Raw genomic sequence first — 27,680 nt, forward strand, 5'->3', positions numbered from 1 at the left:
GCGGGCGCTGCCATGGACGCGCTGTGCCGGGCCGAGCCCCGGCCCCGCCGGTCCGCCGCCGCCTCCCCGCTGCCCTGGGCCCGCTTCTCCGCCTGGCTCGACTGTGTCTGCGTGGTCACCTTCGACCTGGAGCTGGGCCAGGCTATGGAGGTGCGGGCAGGGCTGGGGGGCGTGTGGGGGGGGTCTGGGCCCGGGCAGGGCCGGGGGGCGTATGGGGGGGTCTGGGCCCGGGCAGGGCCGGGGGGCGTGGAGAAGGGGGGGACAGGCAGGGTGTGGGGGAGAAGGGGCACTGTGTGGGGCAGCGAGCAGGTAGGGGAGGGTGGGGGTGTGAGGGGTGATGGGGTGGGGTGAAGGGAGCCTGGGGGCAGGCAGGGTGGGATGGGGGGGCAGGGGCGAGAGGGCAGGGAAAGGGGGTGGTGCTGGGGAGCGGGCAGGGCCCTGGGCGGGGGAAGAGAGGGCAGAATTAGTGCTGGAGCCAGGCAGGGGGGGTGTGTGTGGGTGGGGGGGCAGCTGGGCTGGCCCCTGGGGTAAGGCTGTGTGCAGGGTGGGGGAGCGGGCAGGGGTCTCGGGGGACTGGGCCGAGAGGAGCCAGGGCGGCCCGGGATGCCTGTGAGTGTGTGTAGGGGCTGGGGGAGTGGGAAGGGGGTGAGTGAGGAGGGCGAGCAGGCGGCGAAGGGAGGGGGTTGTGGAAAACAGCCCATGGAGGCAGGAAGGCCTGGGGTTAGGAGCAGAGGTTGGGCTGAATCTGGCTCGGAAACACAGATCTGATGCGTGGGGTCGGCAGGCACTGAGGTGGGTGTCCTGATGGGGTCTGGAGCTGGGTGGGAAGTGGGGGAGCAATGGGGAGATGATGGGGTGGAGTAGAGCAGGGCGCTGAGGCGGCTCTGTCGGCCTGAGGACCTGCGGCGTCGGAGGCTTCCCAGGAGGTCTGATATGCCTGTGGGGGTCACTGGGGGGCCTGAGAGGATGAACTGGGAGTGAAAGGGCTGGAAGAGTTTTTCCCTGTGGGCTGGAAGATCGTGCTGTTTGCCTCTGAAGGATTTGGAGGGAGTTAGATAGCCAAGGCTTGTAAGGTGACTGAAGGCAAGAACTGCTTGGTGTTCTGAGAGAACACAACATAAGGGGACTGGATAGCTCTGGATTATGCTGAACCTAAGGCATTATCTCAAATTCCTTGATATTTGTTGTGTAATTGTGGGAAGTACTCCTCACTGTGCCTTTGTGTAAGGAGGTTAACGTTGGTTTTCAGAGGATGGAGGCTTTCCATTTTTAAAGTCATGCTGCAGCTTCTGAAGGGAATGGGAAGCAGTAAAGATCAAGTTAGCCTATTGCTGCTCTGTTTTCTTAAATACTTGGCTGTGTTTCTTTCCATGAAAGCCTGAAAATAAATGAAAAAATCTGCTGTAGACCTGAGTTTCACATGCTCTAGACTCTTCCCTGCAAAACCAGACCTGATACACCCTGGAGAGGATATGAATATTGGGATAATAATTAGCATTTACAATTTAATGCTTTATAGGTGTGTTTTAATATATAGCTACAAAAGTGCTTTCTTACCAGTTTTATTAACTGTCTGGCATTATAAGGAGCGGACTTTGTGATCAGGGTATGCACTAATATGGTTTGTTAATCCTTGGAAAGGTATTTTTGCTTCTTTTTCTTCCTTTCCTCCCTTTTCCTCCTTTGCTTATATAAGTGTTGATGGGAAAAATGTTCCTCATGTGGCATAAATGACCAAGACAACTGGGAACATCGCAGCATCTGGACTGAGTGATGACACAACCCCAGCATCACTTTTTCTTTGGTTGTTCGTTGTGGATTTCTGTCTCTGAGCGAAGGGTTTGGGCAAGGAACAGGGGTCTGCGTTGGGTAGGAGACCCAGAAAGGAAGGCAGGCAGAGGAGAAGCTGTGCGATAAAGATCCCGTGTTCCATTCTTGATGAGGTTGGGAAAATAAAATAGCTGTTACTGTCTTACAGGGGAATTACAAGTAAAATTATTTCAAAATTTTGAAAAAGTGAGAATGTCACTATTGCCAGGAGTCAAATTGCTTTCCTGCTTGTTTCCATGTGTTGCCTTGGTTGGTTTAGATTGGGTCCAGATCCTGCTGCCTGTCTCCAAGCTGGCTGATTTCTGCAGCTGAGAAGAGGGAGTTTCATTATTTGGGCTCTTGACTGCAAGTTTCTGGATTAAAAAAAAAGCCTCTGTGGCACCCAGCCCTGTGGGACTTCAGTCCTGGCTGAGGTTGCAGGGGAAGTTTGCCATAGACATCACCAGATCGGTGTAGCTGAGTGAGATTAGATCTCGGCAGAGCTCTCTGTGGTTTTGTGGATGTACGTACATCCCTCTAAGAGTGATTTATGTGCAGGGGCTGTTCACCCACCCAAGGATTACACAGAGCGACGGGCTACAAATACTCGGAGTAACTCGCTCTACCTCACGTGCTCACCGCACGGTGAGTCAGAGGGAAGGGAAACCTCCCGTTGTGGAGGTTGCACCACACTTCTGCATCATCTCTAAGTCAGTGAAGATGCAGGCATCCCTAGTCCAACCTTACAAAGTCCCCCGCAGCTCTGCTTTGGGAGCAGGCCTGTCACAGTCAGGGCTTCTGTGCTGAAACCTTGTCACCCTTCCCTGAAGGTTACTTTTTCCCTGAGTATAGGATTCTTTCCAGATAAACCATCGCTTTTTTTCCCTTGCTGCCCACATCTACACGTTGTTGAAGCCTGCTTAGTGTGTGTTGTCTTGTCCTTCAGCGACACTGAGTAGAAAGGCAAAATTACCCCCGCGATGGGGTAGGCTCTGGGGATAGCACTTCACAGCCAAGAGCTCGTTTAGGGTCTGCTCAGGCTTCTGAATATTGCATGACCTGTGTTCTGCGCAGTCATCTCGCGGTGTAGATACGCCGTCGGCCTGATATTTGGTGAGTCCTGCTCTGCTGCTCTTTAAATATAGAGTAGAAAAGGTGTTACAGAGGAAAACACAGGCTAATGCAGAAATTCGGTGTCATTACTGTTCCTGACTCACAGAATCACAGAATCAACCAGGTTGGAAGAGACCTCAGGGATCATCGAGTCCAACCATTGCCCTGACACCACCATGGCAACTAGACCAGGGCACTAAGTGCCATGGCCAGGCTTTTCTTAAACACCTCCAGAGATGGTGACTCCACCACCTCCCTGGGCAGCCCCTTCCAATGGCTAATAACCCTTTCTGAAAAGAAATTCTTCCTAATGTCCAACCTGAACCTCCCCAACCTGAACTCATCCACCAATTTCTTCAAATAGTCAATTACAGACGGCAAAAACACCAGGAAGAGAGAAGACACGTTTCTGAGATGATCCTCTTGGGCTAGCTGCTGCAGCAGCCCTCCCCACCAGCCGTTTGCGTCCGACTCCTCAAGGGCTCCGACTTCTCTGGCGCCGCTGTCATAGAAACGCTGAAAATCCGTCCCCGCGGGTCTGAAAAATCCCTTTTCACGGCGGCGCTGGCTCCTCCCTCCCCGAGCTTTTCCAAACACAGGCACTTTGTGAAGCTGGGTTACTTCAGAGTCACCCAAAGTCATTTTCTGGGATGTTCTCCGCGTTGCTATGACAGCAGCAGAGCGCTTGGCACCCTCGGCGGTATCAACAGCAAAGCTTTAGCGAGAGGATCTGTTTTCAACAACATGTGTCACCTCCACGCTTGTTAATTCAGTATTGAGGGGAGAGAGAGAGCTACATCACAAGTTAGGACATAATTTAAGCCCTTTTGGGCTATTTCTGGGATATCCAGGGACTTTTACAAACAAAAAGTTCCTCTTTGTTTACTGTTTGAAAAGTTCCAGCGACTAGGATTCTGACTGGTGTAGATTGGGGTTTTAATCTTGTAAATATTTAATTATCTCCCCCTATCCCAAACACAGAAGCACATGTCAGAGTGTTAAACTGAAGGGGAAGCAAAGATACAGAAGACAAGGCCTATTTTTCAAAAACATAACTGAATTTTTGGGTCCACCAGTGTTTCTGTGCTCAGACAGAAATATTTGAGCCTGATTTTTTTTTTTAATCTTTTTTTCCCCAAAACACTGAGCACACATCTCCGAGTAAAACATACACTTAGCTTATCTTAAACTTGGACCCACAAAACAGCTAGGAGCCATCAGTATCCACTTCTGGGCTGACTTGTTTGTAGAAAGACCCCCCAGAAAAGGCAGCAGGAGAATTAGAAGTCTGTCTTAACTCTTGAACTCAAGTTTAGATTGCAGAAACCGTGGTGCTGGGAGATTCCTGAGCTTCCTGATGAATCAGCGTCAGGTGTCCAGGTCTCTGTTCCTGGTCTACGCGTTATTACACGGGAATTAACAAAATGAATGTTTGTAGGATCGTTAAATTAGTCATAACCACAAGAATTTATTCAGTCACCTAATGCAAAAATACAGCAAGCAGAGAAGTGTGTCTTCTGTGGCGGCGTAATGCACAGAATCCCAGAATCAATGAGGTTGGAAGAGCCCTCTGGGATCATCGAGTCCAACCATTGCCCTGACACCACCATGGCAACTAGACCAGGGCACTAAGTGCCATGGCCAGTCTTTTCTTAAACCCCTCCAGAGATGGGGACTCCACCACCTCCCTGGGCAGCCCCTTCCAATGCCTAATGACCCTTGCTGAGAAGAAATGCTTCCTAATGTCCAACCTGACCCTCCCCTGGCCAAGCTTGAGGCTGTGTCCTCTTGTCCTATCGCTGGTTGCCTGGGAGAAGAGGCCGACTCCCACTGTGCTACAACCTCCCTTCAGGTAGTTGTAGACTGCACTAAGGTCACCTCTGAGCCTCCTCTTCTCCAGGCTAAACACCCCCAGCTCCCTCAGCCGTTCCTCGCAGCTCAGACCCTCCAGACCCTTCCCCAGCTTGGTCGCCCTCCTCTGGACTCGCTCCAACACCTCAACATCTCTCTTGCAGTGCGGGGCCCACAACTGGACACAGGATTCAAGGTGCCCCTCACCAGTGCCGAGTACAGAGGGACGATCCCTGCCCCAGACCGGCTGGCTACACTATTCCTGATAGAGGCCAGGATGCCATTGGGCTTCTTGGCCACCTGGGCACACTGCTGGCTCACGTTCAGTCGCCTGTCCATCAGCACCCCCAGGGCTCTTTCTAACCACTCTTCCCCAGCCTGTAGCGCTGCGGGGGGTTGTTGTGGCCCAAGTGTCAGACCCGGCCCTTGTTCTTCTTGAACCTCATTCATGCTTCAGCATCTAGAAAGCCTTCGTTCTCTAGTCGTGCCTCCACGTGCTGCCTCATCGCTGGAGCTTGTACCTGATAACTCTGCTCCTGTCTTCTTGCAGCTTTCATCTTCCAGAGAAGCTTTAACCGAGGGCGAATCGGCGTAGTTTTTAATTGTTAATTTGGCTCGCTCTCTGAAGCTGATTAGATGACCTTGCCGAGGAATCAGTGGGGAATTGTTAGAGCGAAGCGAGCCAGCTCGGTGAACTTCCAGCACGCTGGCACGGTGCCACCAGCACTATTTATAGACTTGTAAGGAGAGTCGAGCGCCGAAGAGAGTTCCTGAGGTGAGCACCAGATGACTCGCACGCTGGCCTGAAGCAGCGTTACTGCCCGGGAGCTGCAGGACTCTGATGAGCACATCTCTGTTTTTCAAGTCATTCAGTGCTAGTTTTGTTCTCATCCGCTTGCTTTAAGCCTCCTGCAATTTCTGCATTTCCCGATCAGTGAAGTGCTGCAAAGGTGGTGTAGGTTATTTCTACAGATTTGTAAGTACTTCGGTCTCCATCCTCTCCCAGTGACATGGGGAACTCCTTATTGCTGTCGCTGTGTCATTTCTCCCCTCTCAGTGTGGTTGGTAGTGGATCTTGCCGGTGGATCTTGCTTGCTGTTCCACCGTCAGCCCTGACCTGAGAAGTCTTGCGTGGAGTTTTATTGGGTTACAGTAAATGCAGAAAGAGCGTTACCAGCATTTACCCAGCTCAGCTGCAAAGCTACAGTCCTTAACTCTATGCTTTAAAATTCTTGACGACCTCTCTTATCTGAAACGCTCGACGATCAATTGGGTGTAACGCAGTTCAGCTGTCGCTGGTGTGCTGACAAAGCGTGAATCTTCAAGCCCGTGCCAGACCCACCTCTTTCTGTACAAAATAAGCCTCGGCTTGTCTTTCTAACAACAGATCTCAAATCAGGGAGGCTAAACCAGAGCACTGCATCCTCCCAGACTTCTCCCGCTGCCCCTTTTCTGCTCTGTGGTCACTGTGAACAGCACCTCTCGCTGACCAGTTGCTCAGGACTGTTAAATAAGCGTTTTCACCCTGAAGGCTAGGATGTATATACCCAAGTCTGGGTCTAACACCAGACTTGGTATTGTTTAGTGTACGTGGGATATATTCTTTTCTAATCACAGAATCACTCAGGTTGGAAGAGCCCTCTGGGGTCATCGAGTCCAACCGTTGCCCTGACACCACCATGGCAACTAGACCAGGGCACTAAGTGCCATGGCCAGGCTTTTCTTAAACCCCTCCAGAGATGGTGACTCCACCACCTGCCTGGGCAGCCCCTTCCAATGGCTAATGACCCTTGCTGAGAAGAAATGCTTCCTAAGGTCCAACCTGAACCTCCCCTGGCCAAGCTTGAGGCTGTGTCCTCTTGTCCTGTCGCTGGTTGCCTGGGAGAAGAGGCCGACTCCCACTGCGCTCCAACCTCCCTTCAGGTAGTTGTAGACTGCACTAAGGTCACCTCTGAGCCTCCTCTTCTCCAGGCTAAACACCCCCAGCTCCCTCAGCCGTTCCTCGCAGCTCAGACCCTCCAGACCCTTCCTCAGCTTGGTCGCCCTCCTCTGCACTCGCTCCAACACCTCAACATCTTTCTTGAAGTGCGGGGATTTGTAAATTTGTATTTAGGTGCAAAATTGAATATTAACACTTTTGGGCTTGGAGAGCAAGTAGACATTAATATAATTTCAAGCAGCATTGGAATGGTCCTCTCCTGCCTGCTTTAGAGAAGACAGATGTTTGCACATCAGTAGTCTGTACAGAGAAGTTACCAGCTGGGTGGTGGGGCTGGTTGTTCACGAGCTATCAACTCTCAAGGTAAAAGCTAAGTAAAACGTAAGTCATTTGGTCTGTCTCCAAATCTGCTCTAATAAATACAGATTCTGTGACAGGTCCAGGGCAGTGGGCTCTGGACAGTCAGATTTTAAATGATGGATGTGCCTTCTTGTAGGGTATGTTTGGGAAAAAGGAGGCGCTTATTTTATGAAGCAGTGGTTCTAGATCTATATAGAAGTCGTGGAGGAACAGAGTGATTGATTTACTGACTCTTGTTTCTTGCAGTTGGTGTATCCTTATGACTTCAGACTAACAGAGAAAGAGGTAATAACTAGTTTTTTTTCCTTTTTTCCCTGGTTTTACAGCTACCGGGCAGCGGCGATGGAGGTTTTCTCACTGTGTGTTTTTGTTTGTTGCAGAAAACTAGTATCTGCTACTTGTCCTTCCCGGACTCCTACTCAGGTAGGTGGCATCTGTGGGCCTTGCCTGCAGGATGGTTCGTTGCCGTTATAAAAGAAACAGGTTCATGATGGGAAGAGTGAGTCACCGCCCGTGATGCAGCAGGGACCGACGGGCTGTACCTTCCACAACTGAGACACCAAGGAGCACCCAGCCCTTGGGTCTGAACAAAGAGGCTTCTTGTCACTTTGATTGCTCTCTGGATAGAGAATCTGCAGTCTGGTGGGTGACAGGACAGCTTCTGGGTAAGCTTGCACACCCATGCTTCGCCTGTGCCAACAGAACATAAAAAATAGGCACAAAGGGTGGGTTCCCTGAGGTTTGCAGCTGTCAACCGTCAGCATTTCTGTGTTTGTGAGTGAAGTGCTCAGTGAGGAGCACTGAGAGGATGCTTTCACAGCAGGAGTATTCCCAAAGCTTGTATTTATAAATCAGAAGGGTGCCAGTAAGAAATAAGCCTGTTAAACAGTACCTGTTTGTTTAGGACTGGTTCCTGACTGTTAGTTTTCTACAGCTTTGCCCAGTTTTAAATGTTTTTAAGGATGCACTTTCACTAGTTTCTCAGAGCTTAGTGAACACTCAGGCTAAATGTCCCTTTTATTAGAGTAAATTAGTTACTAATTATTTACTAATAGTAATACTAATTATTAGTAGTACTAATACTAATTATTTACTAATAGTAATGTCTTGAGGGTCTGACCTGCGAGGAATGGCTGAGGGAGCTGGGGGTGTTTAGCCTGGAGAAGAGGAGGCTCAGAGGTGACCTTAGTGCAGTCTCCAACTACCTGAAGGGAGGTTGTAGCACAGTGGGAGTCGGCCTCTTCTCCCGGGCAACCAGCGATAGGACAAGAGGACACAGCCTCAAGCTTGGCCAGGGGAGGGTCAGGTTGGACATGAGGAAGCATTTCTTCTCAGCAAGGGTCATTAGCCATTGGAAGGGGCTGCCCAGGCAGGTGGTGGAGTCACCATCTCTGGAGGGGTTTAAGAAAAGCCTGGCCATGGCACTTAGTGCCCTGGTCTAGTTGCCATGGTGGTGTCAGGGTGATGGTTGGACTCGATGATCCCAGAGGGCTCTTCCAACCTGGTTGATTCTGTGATTCTGTCTTCGTAGCACACACAACAGTCTTTACTCTTCTTCAGAGCACAGCAGACAGTGGGAAGGGGATATGTCCTCTCACCCCGTTGTATCACCTTAGCGTGTTTAACCTTGATTCGTGTTCAGTGAGCTTAGTGTGTTTAACTCTTTCCTCATAACTGACCTCTTTGTACGTACTCAGCCCTACTCCTTCTGCCCATCCAACTGATGAAACCTCCTGAGGACTTCATGCTGCTTTTTATCCTGCTGTACAAAATCTGCCTGGTGGGGGGGTGAGCTGGGAGACGACTGGCTGTGGTGCTTGTCTGGGTCAGTCACTAGAACCATCGGGCAGGGGATTGTTGTTAAAATCAGCATTTGTCTGGCCTTGGATTAAGGCTGTTTGTAGGTTTTTCACTACGGTGGGTAAGAGGTGGTGGCTGCAGCTACTCAGGATAGATGATACTGGCTGATGTCTCTTAAGCTTCCCAGCAGTGGGTTGGCAAGGTTTAGCTTAATGGTACTGGTTCTTGTGTTCAGCTCTGTGTTAGCCTGGAGAAGAGGAGGCTCAGAGGTGACCTTAGTGCAGTCTACAACTACCTGAAGGGAGGTTGTAGCGGGGTAGGAGTCGGCCTCTTCTCCCAGGCAACCAGCGACAGGACAAGAGGACACAGCCTCAAGCTTGGCCAGGGGAGGTTCAGGTTGGCCATGAGGAAGCATTTCTTCTCAGCAAGGGTCATTAGCCATTGGAAGGGGCTGCCCAGGGAGGTGGTGGAGTCCCCATCTCTGGAGGGGTTGAAGAAAAGCCTGGCCATGGCACTTAGTGCCCTGGTCTAGTTGCCATGGTGGTGTCAGGGCAATGGTTGGACTCGATGAGCCCAGAGGGCTCTTCCAGCCTCATTGTTTCTGGGATTCTGTGTTCTTCCTGCCTTGCACTGGGTTTTTGGGGGTTTCTTTATGCTGTTACTCTCCACTTCGTTTTCAGTTTTGGAGTTCCTTGTAAATCAGCATCCCTGTTCATGTCAGCATTTCTGATGTACCCAATTTCCAGCTTTCTCTTTACTGTTACTTCTTCCTGAGCGTTTGTGATCTTCTCTGTCTCAGGTGGCCTGGGGGATACTCAATTTAGCTTCCGCCTTCGTCAGTCTGGGGGACAGAGGACCACTCCTTACGAGGACGATGGCGAGTACAATAGAGAAGCACCCCTAACGCTGCAGGTCGGTTGCATTTCAGTGCACTGCTTGTACCTGCTAAGCAAACGGTAGTGTTATTGGGTTAAAAGGCAGGTATGCTTTTGATTTGTTTTCTGTGCATAAAATACTAATTTTCTCTGGCCATGGGAATAGTCAGAGAAGGAGAAAGCTTTCAGCACAGGGACTTGCTTCCACGTTAATACTCAGAGGGCTGTGTTGAGAATCCCAGCTACTCTGAGGTGGAACTGAACTAGGGGGACTCCAGATTAGAGCACTGGTCATGTCTAGCTACAGCAAAAAGATAAATGGTGGCACACAGGTGACATCCAGCAGAGTGCACGGCTACCTGTGCACATTTCCATGGGGCAAGACAAGAATATCCTTGTCTGTGGTAAATCAGATGTTTACCTCTTGTTGAGGGATGGTGGTTCTTTTCATTTGTTGCAGGATCTGTGTATATAAAAACACCTGCAATAATTGGCGTGCTGCAGATCCCCACGTTGGCTGGCTGCACGTGGGCTGCTTTAACCGTGCCCAAGCACTAACATCAGTCTGTTAGTTGTGGTTTTTCTGTCAGTGAACTGTGCAGAGAAGGGATATGCTGAGCACTGTTGCTTCTTTTCATTGAGCAGATGGCCAGCAGATCAACTCGTCCCCTTCTGCTTTCTCCTTTGAGATGATGCTTCCTGTGCATGTGCCTTTTGAACCCTTCTGCAATCTTTTTTGTGATAAGCAATCCACAAATGGATTTCTGGTCTGAGAGGGAGTAGGATTTATTTTCCTAAATTCTGGTCTAGAGATTTTTCAGCTTGCAAACATCTTTACTGCTTTGTAGCCATCAGATTCACCTAGCCTTAAAGATTCACCTAGGGTGAATCATCTGTGTGAGGCAGATTCACTGCCTCACAGATTCACCTAGCCTTAAAGAAGTAAGGGAAATCAAACTGCCAAAGTACTGGATTATGTTGTGGAAACTAATATTTGGGAAGAGAAAGGTGCCTTAAACCGTGGGGCTTCAAAAACTGATATTAAGGATGGTCTTTGTGGTTGGCACTGATAACTGTCCTTCCTCCTTGATGTCTGTGGGCTCTTAGAAGCCATAGCATGTTTGAAATGATTGCTGGGGTTTGTATTCCATCTGTGAGTTTTCATGGATGCTGTGAAGGAAGCATCATTCAGCTTTGTGCTTCATCCTGAGCAAAGTTTGACTGGTGCTGCCTTAAATGCCTGACTACAGAGGAATGCAGCGGGTATGGTAGAGGACATCTCCTCCTCTCGACATTCCTTATTCCTTCCTCAACAAGACATTATCCTCTAGCTGGCAAAGAAAATGGACAGTAAGAGCACATCAGTGGCAGCACTGGGTGCCAGGATGAGCTCTGGGGGTTGGCTCAGCTGGTCCTATTAGTGGAAACCTCACTTAACCCTTTAGATGATGGCCCTGAAGGCGCTGCAGAAGGGGGCTAGTGAAAGGTGCTACCTGGAGGCTGTCATTTTTGGTGAATTTAGTTGTTTGTATGTCCTCTCTCTCTTTCCATTTGGTAAACTCTCCCAGATGGCTGGATAACTTTGGTAAATAGGAGGAGGTGCTGTAATTGTATCGTAGCAGGAGTGAGGTGTGTTTGGTCAGTGGCTGGAGGGAGTTTGTGGACAGCAGTAATGTGTTTCTCAGTTAACAGCATTGTTGGTCTCTTGCAGCGGGAGGCAGCTCATTACTTTGGCTACGTATACTTCAGGCAAGTCAAGGACAGCTCCATGAAGAGAGGTTATTTTCAGAAGGTGAGTACTGAAACCAGATAGCTTGCTACTCTCCACTGGTACGTAGCTGTAAAAAGGCACCTATCCATAGCTGTAAAATTGCACCACTTCCTACGTGACACCCACAGTGTTTCTGCAGGAAACAGCAAAGGTCGTGGAGAACAGGAATATGGGGAAGGTGTAATTCCAAACAAACCTGGATGTGGTTGCCATGGTGCGTTAATCACATGAGCAGTGACCTGCTCTCTGAATCATGAGATCCTGAAGTACTCCAACATTTGCTTCAGTATGTGCTCTAATGTCACAGCTAGTGAGGGGATACACTTCGTTATTGCAGTCTGTGCTAGTTATACCTTCAACCTGCTCTTATTATTGCATTAATCTTTCTTCTTCCTAGTAGCCATCTGGGAATGGATTTCCTGCTGGGCTGATTGCTTCTAACTAGCAGCAGTGGCACTGAGCCTTGTCTCTTATCATAAACTCCTTTGACACAGACACTGGAAAAAATAATACAAACTGCATGTTTATTTCAGCATAAATATGCAGAGTGCTTTGTATTATTCAGATAGTTGTGGTCACTGCCTGAAAGAGAGTGACATTTCAGACTTCATCTAGAGAAGGAAAATATTTTACTTTGATCCTAAGATCCATTTTTCTCTGTGGGTCCGTGGAATTACTCTTTCAGTAGTGCTTTTTCACATCAAAAGTCACTGTCAAACAAATGAACTTTGAACACTGCTCTTCAAAGAGCAACGCTTCGTAGTAGATCAGCCTGGTAACTTGCTGGGAGATGGGCACAGCGTTCTGTCCCAGCAGTTCCTTGCCCTGCTGTGCTTTCTCTCCTCCACCTCTAGGCAGTGACAGGGAGTTTCTTTCAAAGAGACAAGCTAATACAGAAACGAGTTTCTCCATCTCCACTAAAGCAGTGGATTGATCACTCAAAGAGCTGGAGGATTAGAGAAACTGGACACCACGGAGAGCTGCTGAACAGATATTTCTACCAGGCTAATGTGCTGGCTATTCGGTAGACTTACAAAAATAGTTGAATTCCTCAGTGAAGTATATTGTCATGCTTGGATGGGTTTTTTTATTTCAAATGGCAAAGTTTTGGGTTGGAAAGGAGGTGTTTAAATGACTATTGCAGAAATAATCAGCGGAGTAATGAAAACCCCCAGCGGGGCTAAGCTGGAGTTGTAAAAAAATAGTGATATATTTCCCAAAGAAGCATTAGAAAGAAGCCAAAACAATAACAAAAAAAAAAAAAAGACATTGTTGGAAACAAATTAGCATTATTCCAAGTGACTTTGTTTCTTGTTCCTCAGAATTCCTTTATTTTGTTTTTCTACCTAACTGCAGTTTCAGTGGTCTGCTCCCTTGCACTTCACCATCTGATACGGTTGTTCTGGTAGCTTTGAACCTATCAACAGTTTATTTTTATTTTTCCTGCAGCTGATATTTTGCTAGATCACAATCTCATCCCTCTAAGTTGCAGTGGCTCCCTGGTAGGAGCTGCCAGCTGTACTTATTCATTAAACAAAAACCTCCCTGCCTCCGTGGACACCCAGGGTCTCCCAAAGCCTGAAGGCTCAACGACGAGGTAGCTAGCAGGAATTCCACCAGTAAAAGTGCTACTTTTGAGCTCTTTCATGTTCTTGGTGTTGGTTTTTAAGCGTAGCCCTCTAGTAGGCAGTGTAAACATAAGCAGTGCTAGAAATGATCGTGTCAGGGGGTCTCTGACTCCTAAATGTACCCTTTTTTTTCAGTCTCTGGTGCTGGTGTCGCGCCTTCCGTATGTGAACTTGTTCCAGTCCTTGCTGCAGCTGATTGCTCCGGAATACTTTGACAAGCTGGAGCCATGCCTGGAGGCAGGTGAGCAGTCAGATCTAGCAGGGAGGGTTTGCATACTGAAATCTTTCAGAGGTTTTATCAGGAGGTTCCTGAAAGACAGCTGAGATGTTCCAAATTAGTTCATTCTGGAACAAATTCCAACAGGGGAAAAACTTTCATCCAAGGGGTTGGCTTGTCAGAATTATAAACAGCTGTAAAGGATGCATTAATGGGAAATGTCTGACAGCCTTAATAGATGATGCTGTCAGTTTTGCACACAATGTATTCCCAGAGAGAGGAAAAAACTGCTAATGCTACATCTCTGTCGAGGTATTTATTGCACTGTTCAACTTAATCATGATTTATCAACAGTATAGTGCTGCTGGGCCTGCACTGGAAGCTGGTGCAGACCTAAGACTGGTGTCTGACCTAAACTTGCACAATTATTTGATACAGTGTTTGTTTGTAACTAGCCAGGGGGACACGTGAACTAGGAATGAGCGATAATTAAATTGGCAGCACTCATAGGAGCAGCTGAATTAGCTGTATTGACCTTCAGATTAAACTTTTTCTTACCCATGTCCCTGCAGTGTGCAATGAGATTGATCAGTGGCCGCCTCCTGTGCCAGGACAGACTCTGAACCTTCCAGTGATGGGAGTTGTCATGCAGGTACTTGTTGCTGATGATCTGTACTCAGCAGCACGCTGAGGCAGACTGGGAAGTGGAACATGTATTCTCTTTTCTTCTGGATGTTAGAATTGCTGTTTGCTCTAGTTTCTTTCCATTTATTCCTAACCTCTGTACAATTAGAACTGATAATTGAGGAAGCTTTCTTACGTGGATGGTTGTTAGGGAAGAAAGCAAAGTGTGTCTGCATGCTGACTGATCGATCTCCCTGGATAATCTGTCTGTTCTTACTTGTAATCTAGGTGAGAATCCCATCAAGGGTGGATAAACCAGGATCAAGCCCAGTGAAGCAGTTCAATCAAGAGGTGAGATGAAGTGTGGCATGACACAAGCCAGTGATGAGCAGAATGTAGACTACTAAGGAGGGCGGGTGGAGAAGAACTGGAACTTTCAGCCTTAATCCTATTTGAAACCACTTTGGTCTGGCTTTAATGTGGTTTCAGCTGCCCATCTGGTTCCAACTGCACGCTCTCATGCCTGTGACTTTCAAAACAGGACTCTCTGCACAGAATTTGTGTGCTTCAAGTTATGTGTGTGCATTGTTCTCACGGTTTTTGTTCGCCTTGCCTTCCCTGGGAATTCATGCATAGGTAGGTCTCCATGAGACCCTGCCTTAGTCTTCTGGGTTGTTTTTCATCATTTGCTTGTCTGACCATCTTTGCTGCTTTGATTCAGCTTTGATTTTGGTTCTTGTTCATTTAATCTTGTCCCTGTTTCTCTCCTTTGAATAACGTTGTCATCTTTCACAGCTTTTGGTACCAATATTACTAACCCTTATTGTCTTTGTCTGTATCTTAAGCTCTGCCTTGCACCAGAGGAAACTCTAGAAAATAAAGGAGCAGACACAGGAAGTCTTTCCCATCTTGAAAAGAAGGGATTCTTGGCTATCTTAGCAAAGGAAATTCATTTGGACCTTGAATGCTCAATCCAGATCTGTTCCTGGCTCATATCTTCAAGCATTAACCTTGTTCTCTTCTTTTTTTGCGATTATTGTGGAGGGAGCTGCTTTGTGATTGATGTGGTCAGTTTAGATGGCATTTCAGTCAGGATGCTTCTGTTTACTAACAGTTTTGGGGTTGGTTTGTTTTGTTTTTTCCTTCCTCATTTAGAATCTGTTACCAGCCCCACTGGTTCTTCCGAGTATTCACGAACTGGATCTTTTCAGGTGAGAGCCACCATCCTTGCACCCCTCTCCTCTCCATCTGCTTTCCCCTCTCCCTGCTATCAGAGTTTACTACCAGAGTAAATCATAGGCATAACAAAGAATCAAAAATTACTGCTTTGCAGAGTGTCATCAGCGCTTGTGCAGGGTTTAAACCTGTGTGCTCTGCCCTTAACACAACCCCCTGTATCCTGGTTAGGGAGGGTTTCTTTCCTTGACCTCAGCTGGTGATCACCTTAAGCTCTGAAGATGTACATTGTGTGTCTGAACCAACCTTCTTATAGGCAGTAATTGTGTCTGGTCTTTTCTGATCTGCATTTCCAACCTCATTCCTCCTTTCACTAACAGGTGTTTCCAGCCAGTGCTAATCCATGTCCAGATGTTGTGGGAGCTGGTGTTACTAGGAGAGCCCATTGTTGTGATGGCACCGTCCCCTACGGTGTCTTCAGAAATGGTTCTGGCACTCACCAGGTAATGCCTCCAAATTCTGAGGTGTGGGTAACTATAACAGTAAATTCTGGCAGTTTTTCTCTTTCAGATCCACTCTTCTGCCGAGTCAATTGGTTTAGATTTAGTTTGCCTGTGAAAGCACGTAAGACAAATAGCATAGCAAGAGAGTCTTGCTCATATCCCACCAATGGCAGAGTAAAAGTGAATCTCCCATGTTAGGAGCCCTGATGGTTCATAGCCCTGAGGAACTTTGTCTCCCCAGCTTTGAACTCTGCTTTAGCAAAGAGAAAAGCCTGGAACTCCTCCAAAGTGTTACCTCTGGCAGGACAAAACACTGCTCTAGGACATAAACCTGATGTAAACACACATTCCTCCTCTGTGAAGTTTATATGGCAACTATTCTGTTGTTACAGCTGCCTTGCTCCTCTGAGGTACTGTTGTGACTACCGCCCCTATTTTACTATCCACGACAGTGAATTTAAAGAGTACACCACCAGGACACAAGCTCCGTAAGTAGCCCCTAGACCCTTGCTACCCACTTGCTGCTGGCTGTGTGAAGGAAACCCTGAGGTTAGCCCTTTTTTTTTCCCCCTCTTTCTAGGCCAAACATCGTTGTAGGAGTCACAAACCCTTTCTTTATCAAAACTCTCCAGCACTGGCCACACATTCTTCGGGTTGGGGAGCTCAGAATGTCAGGTAAGGGTGGAACCAAAGCCCACTTGTGCTGGTAGACTTTGTCAGAGGCTAATAGTGAGCTGACAGTTGCAGTGCCAGCCATCAACTTATACATCTTCATTCCTGTGAGAGCTGAGGAACCAAAGGGAAGTGTAGACTCTGACTCAGTTGATGTGCAGGATGAGCGCAGACAATGGTGAAGGCAAACTGTTGAGAGGATAATTTGCTGTGTTTTTTTTCTGAAGCATTCACCAAGCTGGTGAAGGGTCTGGAGGGTCTGACCTGCGAGGAACGGCTGAGGGAGCTGGGGGTGTTTAGCCTGGAGAAGAGGAGGCTCAGAGGTGACCTTAGTGCAGTCTACAACTACCTGAAGGGAGGTTGTAGTGGAGTGGGAGTCGGCCTCTTCTCCCAGGCAACTAGTGATAGGACAAGAGGACACAGCCTCAAGCTTCATCAGGGGAGGTTCAGGTTGGACATGAGGAAGCATTTCTTCTCAGCGAGGGTCATTAGCCATTGGAAGGGGCTGCCCAGGGAGGTGGTGGAGTCCCCATCTCTGGAGGGGTTTAAGAGAAGCCTGGCCATGGCACTTAGTGCCCTGGTCTAGTTGCCATGGTGGTGTCAGGGCAGTGGTTGGACTCGATGAGCCCAGAGGGCTCTTCCAACCTGGTTGATTCTGTGATTAAGAAGTCCCTCCTGGGCAGGAAAGAGAAAACTGCATAGAGAAGAACAGAGAGGTGGAGAGAGAGACTCTGATTATTATCTATGAAGCCAAGCAAACCTCTAGGTTGAGGAGTGGGTTTTTTTGCAGTGCCTCCTTAACACGTTCCTGTTCCAAGATTTTAGAAGGGAAGTTAGCAGACGAGAAGGCTTATGTGAGGGTGGAGATAAGGGAGATGTGATTTAAGATGTACAAGTGTAGGACTGGATGTTCTCGAGTGTGAACTCTCTCCTGTACGTGCTGTGGCTGTGAGGGTGGATTCATAGCCTGACCATCATTTGATGTCTTTCCACAGGAGACCTGCCCAAGCAAGTCAAGGTGAAGAAGCCAGCTAAACTAAAAACTCTAGACACAAAACCAGGTAAATTCTTTTCTCAGATGCAGCTGCCTGTCACTTAACTAACTGTTCAGCTCAGGCCTAGCCATAAGCTGACTTCAGTAAGTTATCTCACCATAAGCTTAGCATCAGAAGGTCCTTGAGGTAGTTCAGTGTCCTTTAATCCTGCTGTGAGTACTGGCTGCATTAGCAATTTCAAAATTTTTGTAATTATTTTTTATAACACAGAGCTGCCAGGGTTTGTGCTAGGAATTTCAGCTCTATTATCCTTGCACTATATAATAATGCCTCCTCTAGATGCATGGCCAAAGATTTGTTTCTACCTTCTGGTTTTGTTTTTTTTTTTTTTCAATCTAGGAATCTATACTTCTTATAAAACATTTCTTCACAAAGACAAAACCCTGATAAAAAGATTACTGAAGGTAAGTACTTCCCACTCTGTCCTACATGCTGTATGTAATTATGGGAAAACTGTGCTAAAAGCTTGGTTTAGACAGACAAAACTCTCCAAAAGGAAGAGACTTTTTCATTGATTTAGTTAAGAAGGACACGGAGGTGTTGGAACAAGTCCAGAGGAGGCCACGGAGATGCTCCGAGGGCTGGAGCCCCTCTGCTCTGGAGACAGGCTGAGAGAGCTGGGGCTGTTCAGCCTGGAGAAGAGAAGGCTGCGGGGAGACCTTCTAGCACCTTCCAGTGCCTGAAGGGGCTACAGGAAAGCTGGAGAGGGGCTTTTGACAAGGGCATGGAGTGACAGGACGAGGGGGAACGGTTTTAAACTGCAAGAGGGGAGATTGAGATGAGATGTGAGGAAGAAATTCTTTGGTGTGAGGGTGGTGAGAGCCTGGCCCAGGTTGCCCAGAGCAGCTGTGGCTGCCCCCTCCCTGGCAGTGTTCAAGGGCAGGTTGGATGGGGCTGGGAGCAACCTGGTGTGGTGGAAGGTGTCCCTGCCCGTGGCAGGGGGTTGGGACTGGATGGGCTTTAAGGTCCCTTCCAACCCAAAGCATCCTGTGATTGTATCATTCTATGAAGTAGACTGGGATATGTTTATCATGCCAGTTTTAAAATTTTTCACTTGATATTACTGATTAAATGCTGGTGCTAATGATACCCTAAGTGAGAATAAGCCTTATCAAAAAAAGAGTCTTAAAAAAAGCCAGATTGTATGTATTGAAATGGGAGTGATATGTTTAAACAGAGAGAGGATTATGTATTTGGGGAGGTACAGTTTGTGAGAGTGCTCTGGACTGGATGCTCGTAGCTGTGTCACAGGGACTAGCACCTTTGTGAGCGCTGCTTGTGCTTGCAGGGGATCCAGCGGAAACGCCCGTCTGAAGTGCAGAGCGCCCTTCTGAGGCGGCACCTCCTGGAGCTCACCCAGAGCTTCATTATTCCCCTGGTGAGTTGAGCAGAGAGTTGTCAGAGTGGCGTGAAGGGGAGGGGAGGTGGATGGGAGATGCTTGAGTCCTCTATTATTCACCCGTAGCTCAGCATCTGTGGTCGATTCAGGATGTGGCACTCTGTACAGATGCTGTACTCCATGGAAAGGAACTAAAAGTCTCTTGAATGCAAATTTCAGTCATTAGCATAAAAGTCTGCAGGTTGGATCTTCAGCACACTGTAAGGACAGAATGCTGTTTGTTTCCTGCAATGTAGGAATAGTTATTCCCCGTGATTGGATTCTGGTGCCAATTCTTTGCTCTTTCCAACAGATAGTCAAAGCAGGTATATAGGGACGGGAGCCCAGACGTTCCTCTTCCCCTCTAACGCTGGAATCAAACCCATTGACAGTGTGAAACCCTTTGGGCTTTGGGAAGCTTTGCTGTAGAGCTTGAGGCCTGTCCACGTGGTAACACCACCCCAAGGCAGATTTCAGTGAATGCTTTCCTTCCAGACCTTTCCTGTCTAGTCCCACTAGAAACCTGCTGGTGCCTTTTTGGTGACCGTCCAGCTGGCCAAGTTTGGCTCCTCCACTTTTTCTACATCATCTCAGGAGGTAGCACATGGGAGGACAGAGCATCCTCTCAGATTCTAGTCCCTCCTGCCAGCTTGTTCCCTCCTGACCTTTTCTCACAGGGCATGATGAGGATTCTTAAGGCCATCACGCTCGGTGACCACGCAAGAGGCTCCTCGATTGTTGTGACTTTTTTTTTTGTTGGTATTTCTTTCTAGGAGCATTATATTGCCAGTCTGATGCCTCTGCAGAGGGCCATTACTCCGTGGAAGGTATGTTCAATTTTCCAATCACTTCTGCTTTCCTGTGACTGTGGGGATTCAGGTAGTCTACAACTACCTGAAGGGAGGTTGTAGCACGGTGGGAGTCGGCCTCTTCTCCCGGGCAACCAGCGATAGGACAAGAGGACACAGCCTCAAGCTTGGCCAGGGAGGGTCAGGTTGGCCATGAGGAAGCATTTCTTCTCAGCAAGGGTCATTAGCCATTGGAAGGGGCTGCCCAGGGAGGTGGTGGAGTCCCCATCTCTGGAGGGGTTTAAGAAAAGCCTGGCCATGGCACTTAGTGCCCTGGTCTAGTTGCCATGGTGGTGTCAGGGCAATGGTTGGACTCGATGAGCCCAGAGGGCTCTGCCAACCGGGTTGATGCTGTGATTGGGGATAGTTATGCCATATGCTGATCACACACTCTGATACTCTGTGTGAACTTCCCTCATTGGAGGAAGAGGGTTATTACTCCTTCAAAAAAAAAAAAGAAAAAGGCAAAACAAACATTGGGACAGATGCTTCCTGTTTTGCAGTGAGCTCAGCCATTGTGAAGCTAATTTGAATTTTACTAGCAAGGCTGGTTAAGGTGTTGTGTAATATGGTCTTTCTGTTGTGCAGAATCCTCCACAGATCCGTCCTTTCCGTCAGGAAGATTTCATGAAGACCCTTGAGCATGCTGGTCCCCAACTCACCTGTGTACTGAAGGGCGACTGGTTAGGCCTCTACAGGTAAGATTTTGGTAATTACTTGCCTTATCCCTGTAACAGCTCTGCAAGATATAATGAACATCAAATCCTGAATTAAAAGTTCCATCTGAATGTGAGGAGGAACTTCTTTACTTTGAGGGTGCCAGAGCCCTGGCACAGGCTGCCCAGGGAGGGGGGGAGTCTCCTTCTCTGGAGATATTCAAAACCTGCCTGGATGCGACCCTGTGCAACGTGCTCTGTGTGACCCTGCTTGGGCAGGGGTTGGGCTGGGTGATCTCCAGAGGGGCCTTCCAACCCTTAATGATTCTGTGATTCTGTGTAATTAGAATTGTGTCCAGTTCTGGGCCCCGCACTTCAAGAAAGATGTCGAGGTGTTGGAGCGAGTCCAGAGGAGGGTGACCAAGCTGGTGAAGGGTCTGGAGGGTCTGAGCTGCGAGGAACGGCTGAGGGAGCTGGGGGTGTTTAGCCTGGAGAAGAGGAGGCTCAGAGGTGACCTTAGTGCAGTCTACAACTACCTGAAGGGAGGTTGTAGCGGGGTGGGAGTCGGCCTCTTCTCCCAGGCAACCAGCGCTAGGACAAGAGGACACAGCCTCAAGCTTGGCCAGGGGAGGTTCAGGTTGGACATGAGGAAGCATTTCTTCTGAGCAAGGGTCATTAGCCATTGGAAGGGGCTGCCCAGGGAGGTGGTGGAGTCACCATCTCTGGAGGGGTTTAAGAAAAGCCTGGCCATGGCACTTAGTGCCCTGGTCTAGTTGCCATGGTGGTGTCAGGGCAATGGTTGGACTCGATGAGCCCAGAGGGCTCTTCCAACCTGATTGATTCTGTGAGTCTGTGATCTTCAACTTCCTCATCTTTTTCTTTCTCTGCTGCCACAACCCTTATCTTTGTTAGTGGCTTTTCAATCCCATTTTGAATTTGATCAAAAGTTCTACGACGCTCGGAGATAGAAACAGGTATTGTGCTGCCCCCTGCTCGATTTCCTGCGTAGCTCAGCAAAAACGGAGGTTTATTACTGTGCTGCACTGGGGGGGGGTGAGTTACACATCCCTCGACATAGCCTAGATGATACCTTGTTTATGGAGGAGACGTGTAAATCACCAATGATACGGGATGTAAGGCCACGCTAGCAAATGGTTGAAAGCTTTAAATACCAGGATAGGAGAGGAATTAAGCAGAATACTGCAGAGGAATGTGAACTTCTTCCCATGTTGAACCATCCCAGCTATCGTAACTCCAGAGGAGAAGTCACAGAATCACAGACTAGTCAAGGGTTGGAAGGCACCTCTGGAGATCATCCAGCCCAACCCCTGCCCAAGCAGGGTCACCCAGAGCACGTCGCACAGGGTCGTGTCCAGGCGGGTTTGAATATCTCCAGAGAAGGAGACTCCCCCCTCCCTGGGCAGCCTGTGCCAGGGCTCTGGCACCCTCACACCAAAGAAGTTCCTCCTCACATTCAGATGGAACTTCCCATGTCTCAGCTTGTGCCCGTTGCCCCTTGTCCTGTCACTGGGCACCACTGAGAAGAGTCTGGCCCCATCCCCTTGACACCCACCCCTGAGGTATCTGTGAGCATTGATAAGATCCCCCCTCAGTCTGCTCTTCTCCAGCTGAACAGCCCCAGCTCCCTCAGCCTCTCCTCGCAGCAGAGATGCTCCAGCCCTCTGACCATCTCCGTACCCCTCCGCTGGACTCTCTCCAGTAGCTCCTGGTCTTTCTTGAACCGGGGGGGCCCAGAACTGCACACAGTTACTCCAGATGTGGCCTCACCAGGGCCGTGTAGAGGGGCAGGAGAACCTCCCTTGACCTGCTGCCCACACTCTTCCTCACGCACCCCAGGACACCACTGCCCTTCCTGGCCCCAAGGGCACATTGTTGGCTCATGGGGAACTTGTTGTCCCCCAGAACCCCCAGGTCCTTCTCTGCAGAGCTGCTCTCCAGTAGATCACCCCCAGCCTGTACCGATGCATGGGGTTATTCCTCCCCAGGTGCAGGACCCTACACTTGCCCTTGTTGAACTCCATGAGGTTCCTCTCCCCCAGCTCTCCAGCCTGGCCAGGTCTCACTGAATGGCAGCACGGCCTGCTGGGGGATCGGCCACCCCTCCCAGTTTGGTGTCACCAGCAAATCTGCTGAGTGTACACTCTGTCCCCTCATCCAGGTCACTGATGAATAAGTTAAACAGGACTGGACCCAGTACCAACCCCTAGGGAACACCACTAGCTACAGGCCTCCAACTAGACTGAGATAAGGCTACAGAAGGGCGAAGAGCACTGCTCCGTGCGTTGGCTGGGGCGTGAGCGGGTACAAAGGAAGGTGTGAGGCTGGCAGGATTGTCCCTCTTGGTGGTGACAATCTGCTAAAGCTTCTCAGCTGTGTCACGTTAATGCCTGACAGAAGAGAAGCCTCTGGAGTAGACAAGGTACGAAAAGAGCGTGGTAGCTCATAATCAGTTGCTGTCCCTAACGACACTGTGAATCAGAATGTCTTTTCCTCTCACGTCTTCGCCAGGGGAGGGTCAGGTTGGACATGAGGAAGCATTTCTTCTCAGCAAGGGTCATTAGCCATTGGAAGGGGCTGCCCAGGGAGGTGGTGGAGTCACCATCTCTGGAGGGGTTTAAGAAAAGCCTGGACATGGCCCTTAGTGCCCTGGTGTAGTTGCCATGGTGGTGTCACGGCAATGGTTGGACTCGATGATCCCAGAGGGCTCTTCCAACCTCATTGATTCTGTGATTCTGTGAGCCAGCATGCTGCTCTGGATCCCCCTCTGTCCCCTGCTCAGTGTCACCTCTCTTTCTGCAGGCGTTTCTTCAAGTCTCCCAACTTTGATGGCTGGTACCGTCAGAGGCACAAGGAAATGACCCAGAAGCTGGAGGCCCTTCACTTGGAGGCGATCTGTGAAGCGGTACGTTCCACGTGCAGGTATCAAAACCAATTCAGATGGTACCTTCTCAGGCCTGAAACCTGGGAGGTGAGGGCACTGCTACCTCGGGTGCATCTCAGTGCTGCACTGGTGGACGGGGACAGCCCTTTGTGCCCTTGGGAATCAGCTCTGCCTCGTGTCTGCCAGCGCACAGGAACGGCAGCACACGTGGGGGACAAGAACACGAGCAGCTCAGCTCCCCCGCTTTGTCAGCCAACACAGGTCCTGCTCTGGCTGCTTCTGTCGGCTATTTGTCATTCATCAGGCCCTTCCCAAGCCAACAGGGTGCCAGGCTGGAAGCCTCATCTGTTGCTGGCTTCCTTAATGCCACACCTTGAATCCTGTGTCCAGTTCTGGGCCCCGCACTGCAAGAAAGATGTTGAGGTGTTGGAGCGAGTGCAGAGGAGGGCGACCAAGTGGTGAAGGGTCTGGAGGGTCTGAGCTGCGAGGAACGGCTGAGGGAGCTGGGGGTGTTTAGCCTGGAGAAGAGGAGGCTCAGAGGTGACCTTAGTGCAGTCTACAACTACCTGAAGGGAGGTTGGAGCGGGGTGGGAGTCGGCCTCTTCTCCCAGGCAACCAGCGCTAGGACAAGAGGACACAGCCTCAAGCTTGGCCAGGGGAGGGTCAGGTTGGCCATGAGGAAGCATTTCTTCTCAGCAAGGGTCATTAGCCATTGGAAGAGGCTGCCCAGGGAGGTGGTGGAGTCACCATCTCTGGAGGGGTTTAACAAAAGCCTGGCCATGGCACTTAGTGCCCTGGTCTAGTTGCCATGGTGGTGTCAGGGCAACGGTTGGACTCGATGATCCCAGAGGGCTCTTCCGACCTGGTTGATTCTGTGTGATTCTGTAATGAAGGTAGGCAGGATTTTCACTAGTGCCTGGTGCTACAATTCCTTAAACTGGGCAGCTGCTGGGGTAGTCCCAGGAGCTTTGGTGTCCTGCCCAGGTGCCTCTTCAGCTGCAGCACTCGCCTCCCTGTTCAGCAGCGCAGATCCTCAAGCCCGGTGTGGGCAACGCCAAAGCTGTCTCCTTTTTTAACAAGCCTGATCCTGGCAAATCGATTTAAATTCTGAGCACAGCACGAGATTCACGGTGCTGACTGGAGGAGGGCACTGCCGGCGTATCACTGCGTCTGTCCTTGATTCTTCTCTTGCAGTTGAGAGCTGTCACGGTCAGAAAGGTGGGGAGAGCTCTGTCTTGCTCATTTAGGCTTAAGTGCTGTGAGCAGAGCTGTGATAGAGGAGGAGAAACCTCCTGCTCCCTTTTATTCCAGGCTTTGCTTAGTGGTATCTCTTTGAGAAAAGTTTCTCTAAAGAAGAAATGTCCCTGAAGAAACCTATTCTCTCTCTTTAGAACATCGTGGCCTGGATGAAGGACAAGTCTGAGGTGGAGATTGTAGACCTGGTGCTAAAACTTCGTGAGAAGCTGGTAAGATTTCCTCCCTCCTGCCTGCACTGATTCCGTCTATCTCTGGGGCAGGGAGAGACGAGGGACGTGGCTCACACTTGGTGCTTAGGAAACGTTTGTTCTCCGTCCCTGGTTGGGACAACTGGCAAATGGGGCAGTCATGAAACTTTGTGTAGAAAAGGGTTCCAAGTTCTGACTCTCTTCATCTCCCTGAGGCTGAGGTGACAATTTCCCATCTGTTGTCTCGTACCCTGAACTAAAGAGACAATGTAAGGGCAACGGTTGGAGTCGATGATCCCTGAGGTCTCTTCCAACCTGGTTGATTCTGTGATTCTGTGTGAAGTTTGCTCCAGTGGTGAAGCAGAAAGAGGAGCTTTGAAGTGATTATAAAATTCCTCTGTTTCTCTCCGTAGGTAAGAGCCAGGTGCCAGCACCTCCCTGTGAAGGAGGAGACTTTACAGCGGGTGGGCCTCTATATTGACACCATCATTGGCTCCTTGCCGGAGGATCTCCAGACCGTGCTGCACCACCACTGAGCGCCGTGAAGGGACTGTTGGAGAAGGAAGGGCCCTCCCGCCCTGCTCCAAGCTGTAGGAACGGAAGGTTCTGCCCTGATCCAGCCAGCGTGACCCGAGCTGGGCCTTGCTCACAACTCTCGATGATTTTTGAGCACGTGAGCGCGTGGGGCAGGACTGCAGCAGGAATGGGGAAGCGCGTGCGCTGCTCCCTGTCTAGTCCTGCTTTGAGGAGCTGGATTAGGGGATTGTAAATGAGAAACTGTTCCCTGAGTGGCTGCTAGGAGGTCAGAAAGTGACAGCCAGGCTTCCAGCAGCATGCGACACAGCTCGCCCGTATCTACGCGTCCATCTTTGTCTAGTGCTTGGGCTCTAAAATGTCAGTGCCGTCATCCTGCCTGGGAGAAGCAGGACCAGCCCTGCGGGGGGGAGCTGTTTTGGGGACAGCTGCTGATGATAACGAGAGAGATGCTCGTCCCCCACAGAGAAATGATGGGAAAAAATTGTCGCTGCCTGTTCAGCAGCCTGACTCACGCCGGCGAGCGCTTCAGCTGCGATGGGAGTGGGAGGATGAATTGCTGGATGCAGAATGCTGCTGGTTTTTTTCTCCGAGGCAGAGACAGAGAAGAAGAAGAAGGGGCTGGTGCATCTGCAAGGAGCAGAGCTCTCCAGAGAGCACGGCGGGGCGCTGGGTGAATGGCAATAGCTGCTGGAGCTCCACAGAGAGGAGCTGGCCTCCGAATGTAATTTATTCTGCTTGAAAAATCAAGCCTGCGTGCTCTAATAACGTACAAGAGAGCTGGAGCTCTGCCTTGGGCAACGAGATGTCTAATGTGCTCGGCCCACTCGCTGATAAAACGTTGGAGAATCTGGTTTTTGCAGCCTGTGTCAAGCGGGAGCTCACGGAGCGGCCCTTGCGTGGGCCCCGCTGCAAGAGGTGCGTGCTCGCCCTGGGGGGAGCCACCTCTCCTGCTCTCACCACAACTTGTTCTTACCACCACCCAGCTTCCAGCTTGGCCGTTCTGCTCCCAGTCACCTCTTGGGAAGGAGAGAGATGTGTGTGTGCTCCTGGGCTGAGGCTCTGCTGCCGGCTTTGGAGGCAGCTGCCCTCTGCCCAAGAGCCATCTTGGAAAAGGGTCTGTGGTCACCCCAGGACTGATTCCTGCTGCTGTAACTGCATTTCACCATCTGCCCATCTGGATGTTTGCCTCGAGGATGGGTTTGAGGATGGGTCTGGCCACCCGCTGCGCTCCTGTTCTGTCCGAAGCCCTTGGCTGTACCAGAGAGCTCAGCGTTTCAGCTGAGACCCGCACGGAGCTGCTGGCAGTGCCCGCTGCTGATGGGGCAGAAGCCATGCGGGTTCACTCACCGTCTCTGCCCGCTGCTGCGCTGCCTCGGGGCTGGGGAGAGGCCAGTGAGGCTCAGAGGCGGCTGAACCCTCCTGCATTTTCCCCTCCAGAGCCAGGGAGGCCTCTCCGTTCCCCACCACCTCCAGCCTGGAAGTGGCCGAGGGAGGAGGCACGGCCAAACCTCCCCGTAGTACCGAGGTGTGTACAATACTCCGTGGTGGCCGCCCTGCCTGTACAGTGTATAGTGTGTACATAGAGTCCGTGTGTGCGTCCGTGTGGTAGCTCTGCGGTGACTGGGGTGGACCGAAGCACTAATGTATAGTAGAAAATATTAGTTTAAAAAAAAACAACCTAACCCAAGCTGTGTCCTGGTTTTGGGGCGTAGGAGATTTATTGAGTTAGGAATGGGGGTTCTGTGCAGGGGTGCTGTGGAGCTTGGTGGCTCCTCACTCTCCATTAGGTGTCTGTCCAGGGCTTTTGGTCAGCATGGAGGCTCCTGTCCCCTTTTGGAGGCTTCTCTATAGGCTTCAGAGGGCCCAGCCCTGCGAAGGGCAACCTGCACCCGCATGCTGCTGTGTGTCCCTCTGCTGCGTGGGCTGGAGGGTCCTGTGGCCTTGGGACCAGCTGCACAGCCCCGTGCTGCGGATCTGAGTTGGGGTTCACTTGAAGCTGCCGACTTTTCATAGACTCACAGGATGGTTTGGGTTGGGAGGGACCTTAAAGCCCATCCAGCTCCACCCCCCTGCCACGGGCAGGGACACCTTCCACCAGCCCAGGTTGCTCCAAGCCCCATCCAACCTGGCACAGGGAAAGGGTGAGCGGGGCAGAGGAAGCCTGTGCAAGGTGAGCCCCAGAGCCCAGTGCCACAGTCAGCGCCAAGACCCCAGCCCGTGCCAGCGTGCTCTGGCAGCACCAGGAGGCCGGGCACGAGCGGGGATGGGGTGACAGGAGGGCTGGGTGCAGGTGCCTCTGCAGGATGCGGCCCCACCCGCCCCTAAAATGGTTTTTAGTCGTGTGCAGACAGGGATCACCAAACCCCAGCAAACCCAACCTTCTCTCTGCTGCGTGTTCTTCATGCTTGAACGCAGCGTCCGTGCCTCCCACAGGCTGTCACCTAACGCTGTCCCCAAGTGTGACAGGTTAAAGCTGGGCCGGCTATTAAACCTGTGGCCAACACTCTGTTAACCCTCTCCC

The 27,680-nt window shown here is 50.2% G+C and overlaps 1 protein-coding gene across 1 annotated transcript; it reads left to right on the forward strand.

Annotated features, from left to right (window-relative positions):
* Positions 1-27,680, forward strand: DENND6B (DENN domain containing 6B). Its single transcript, XM_068400776.1, has 20 exons — positions 1-150; positions 7,319-7,357; positions 7,453-7,495; positions 9,672-9,784; positions 11,459-11,539; positions 13,282-13,387; positions 13,936-14,015; positions 14,276-14,338; positions 15,143-15,198; positions 15,544-15,666; positions 16,059-16,154; positions 16,247-16,341; positions 17,334-17,399; positions 17,733-17,797; positions 18,682-18,771; positions 19,545-19,598; positions 20,208-20,317; positions 23,096-23,198; positions 24,569-24,643; positions 25,036-27,680. The coding sequence occupies exons 1-20, from the start codon at positions 13-15 to the stop codon at positions 25,156-25,158; spliced, it is 1,719 nt and encodes a 572-aa protein (XP_068256877.1). The 5' UTR covers positions 1-12; the 3' UTR covers positions 25,159-27,680.

The sequence above is a fragment of the Nyctibius grandis genome, chromosome 5 (assembly GCF_013368605.1).
Source record: "Nyctibius grandis isolate bNycGra1 chromosome 5, bNycGra1.pri, whole genome shotgun sequence".
Classification (NCBI taxonomy): Eukaryota; Metazoa; Chordata; class Aves; order Nyctibiiformes; family Nyctibiidae; genus Nyctibius; species Nyctibius grandis.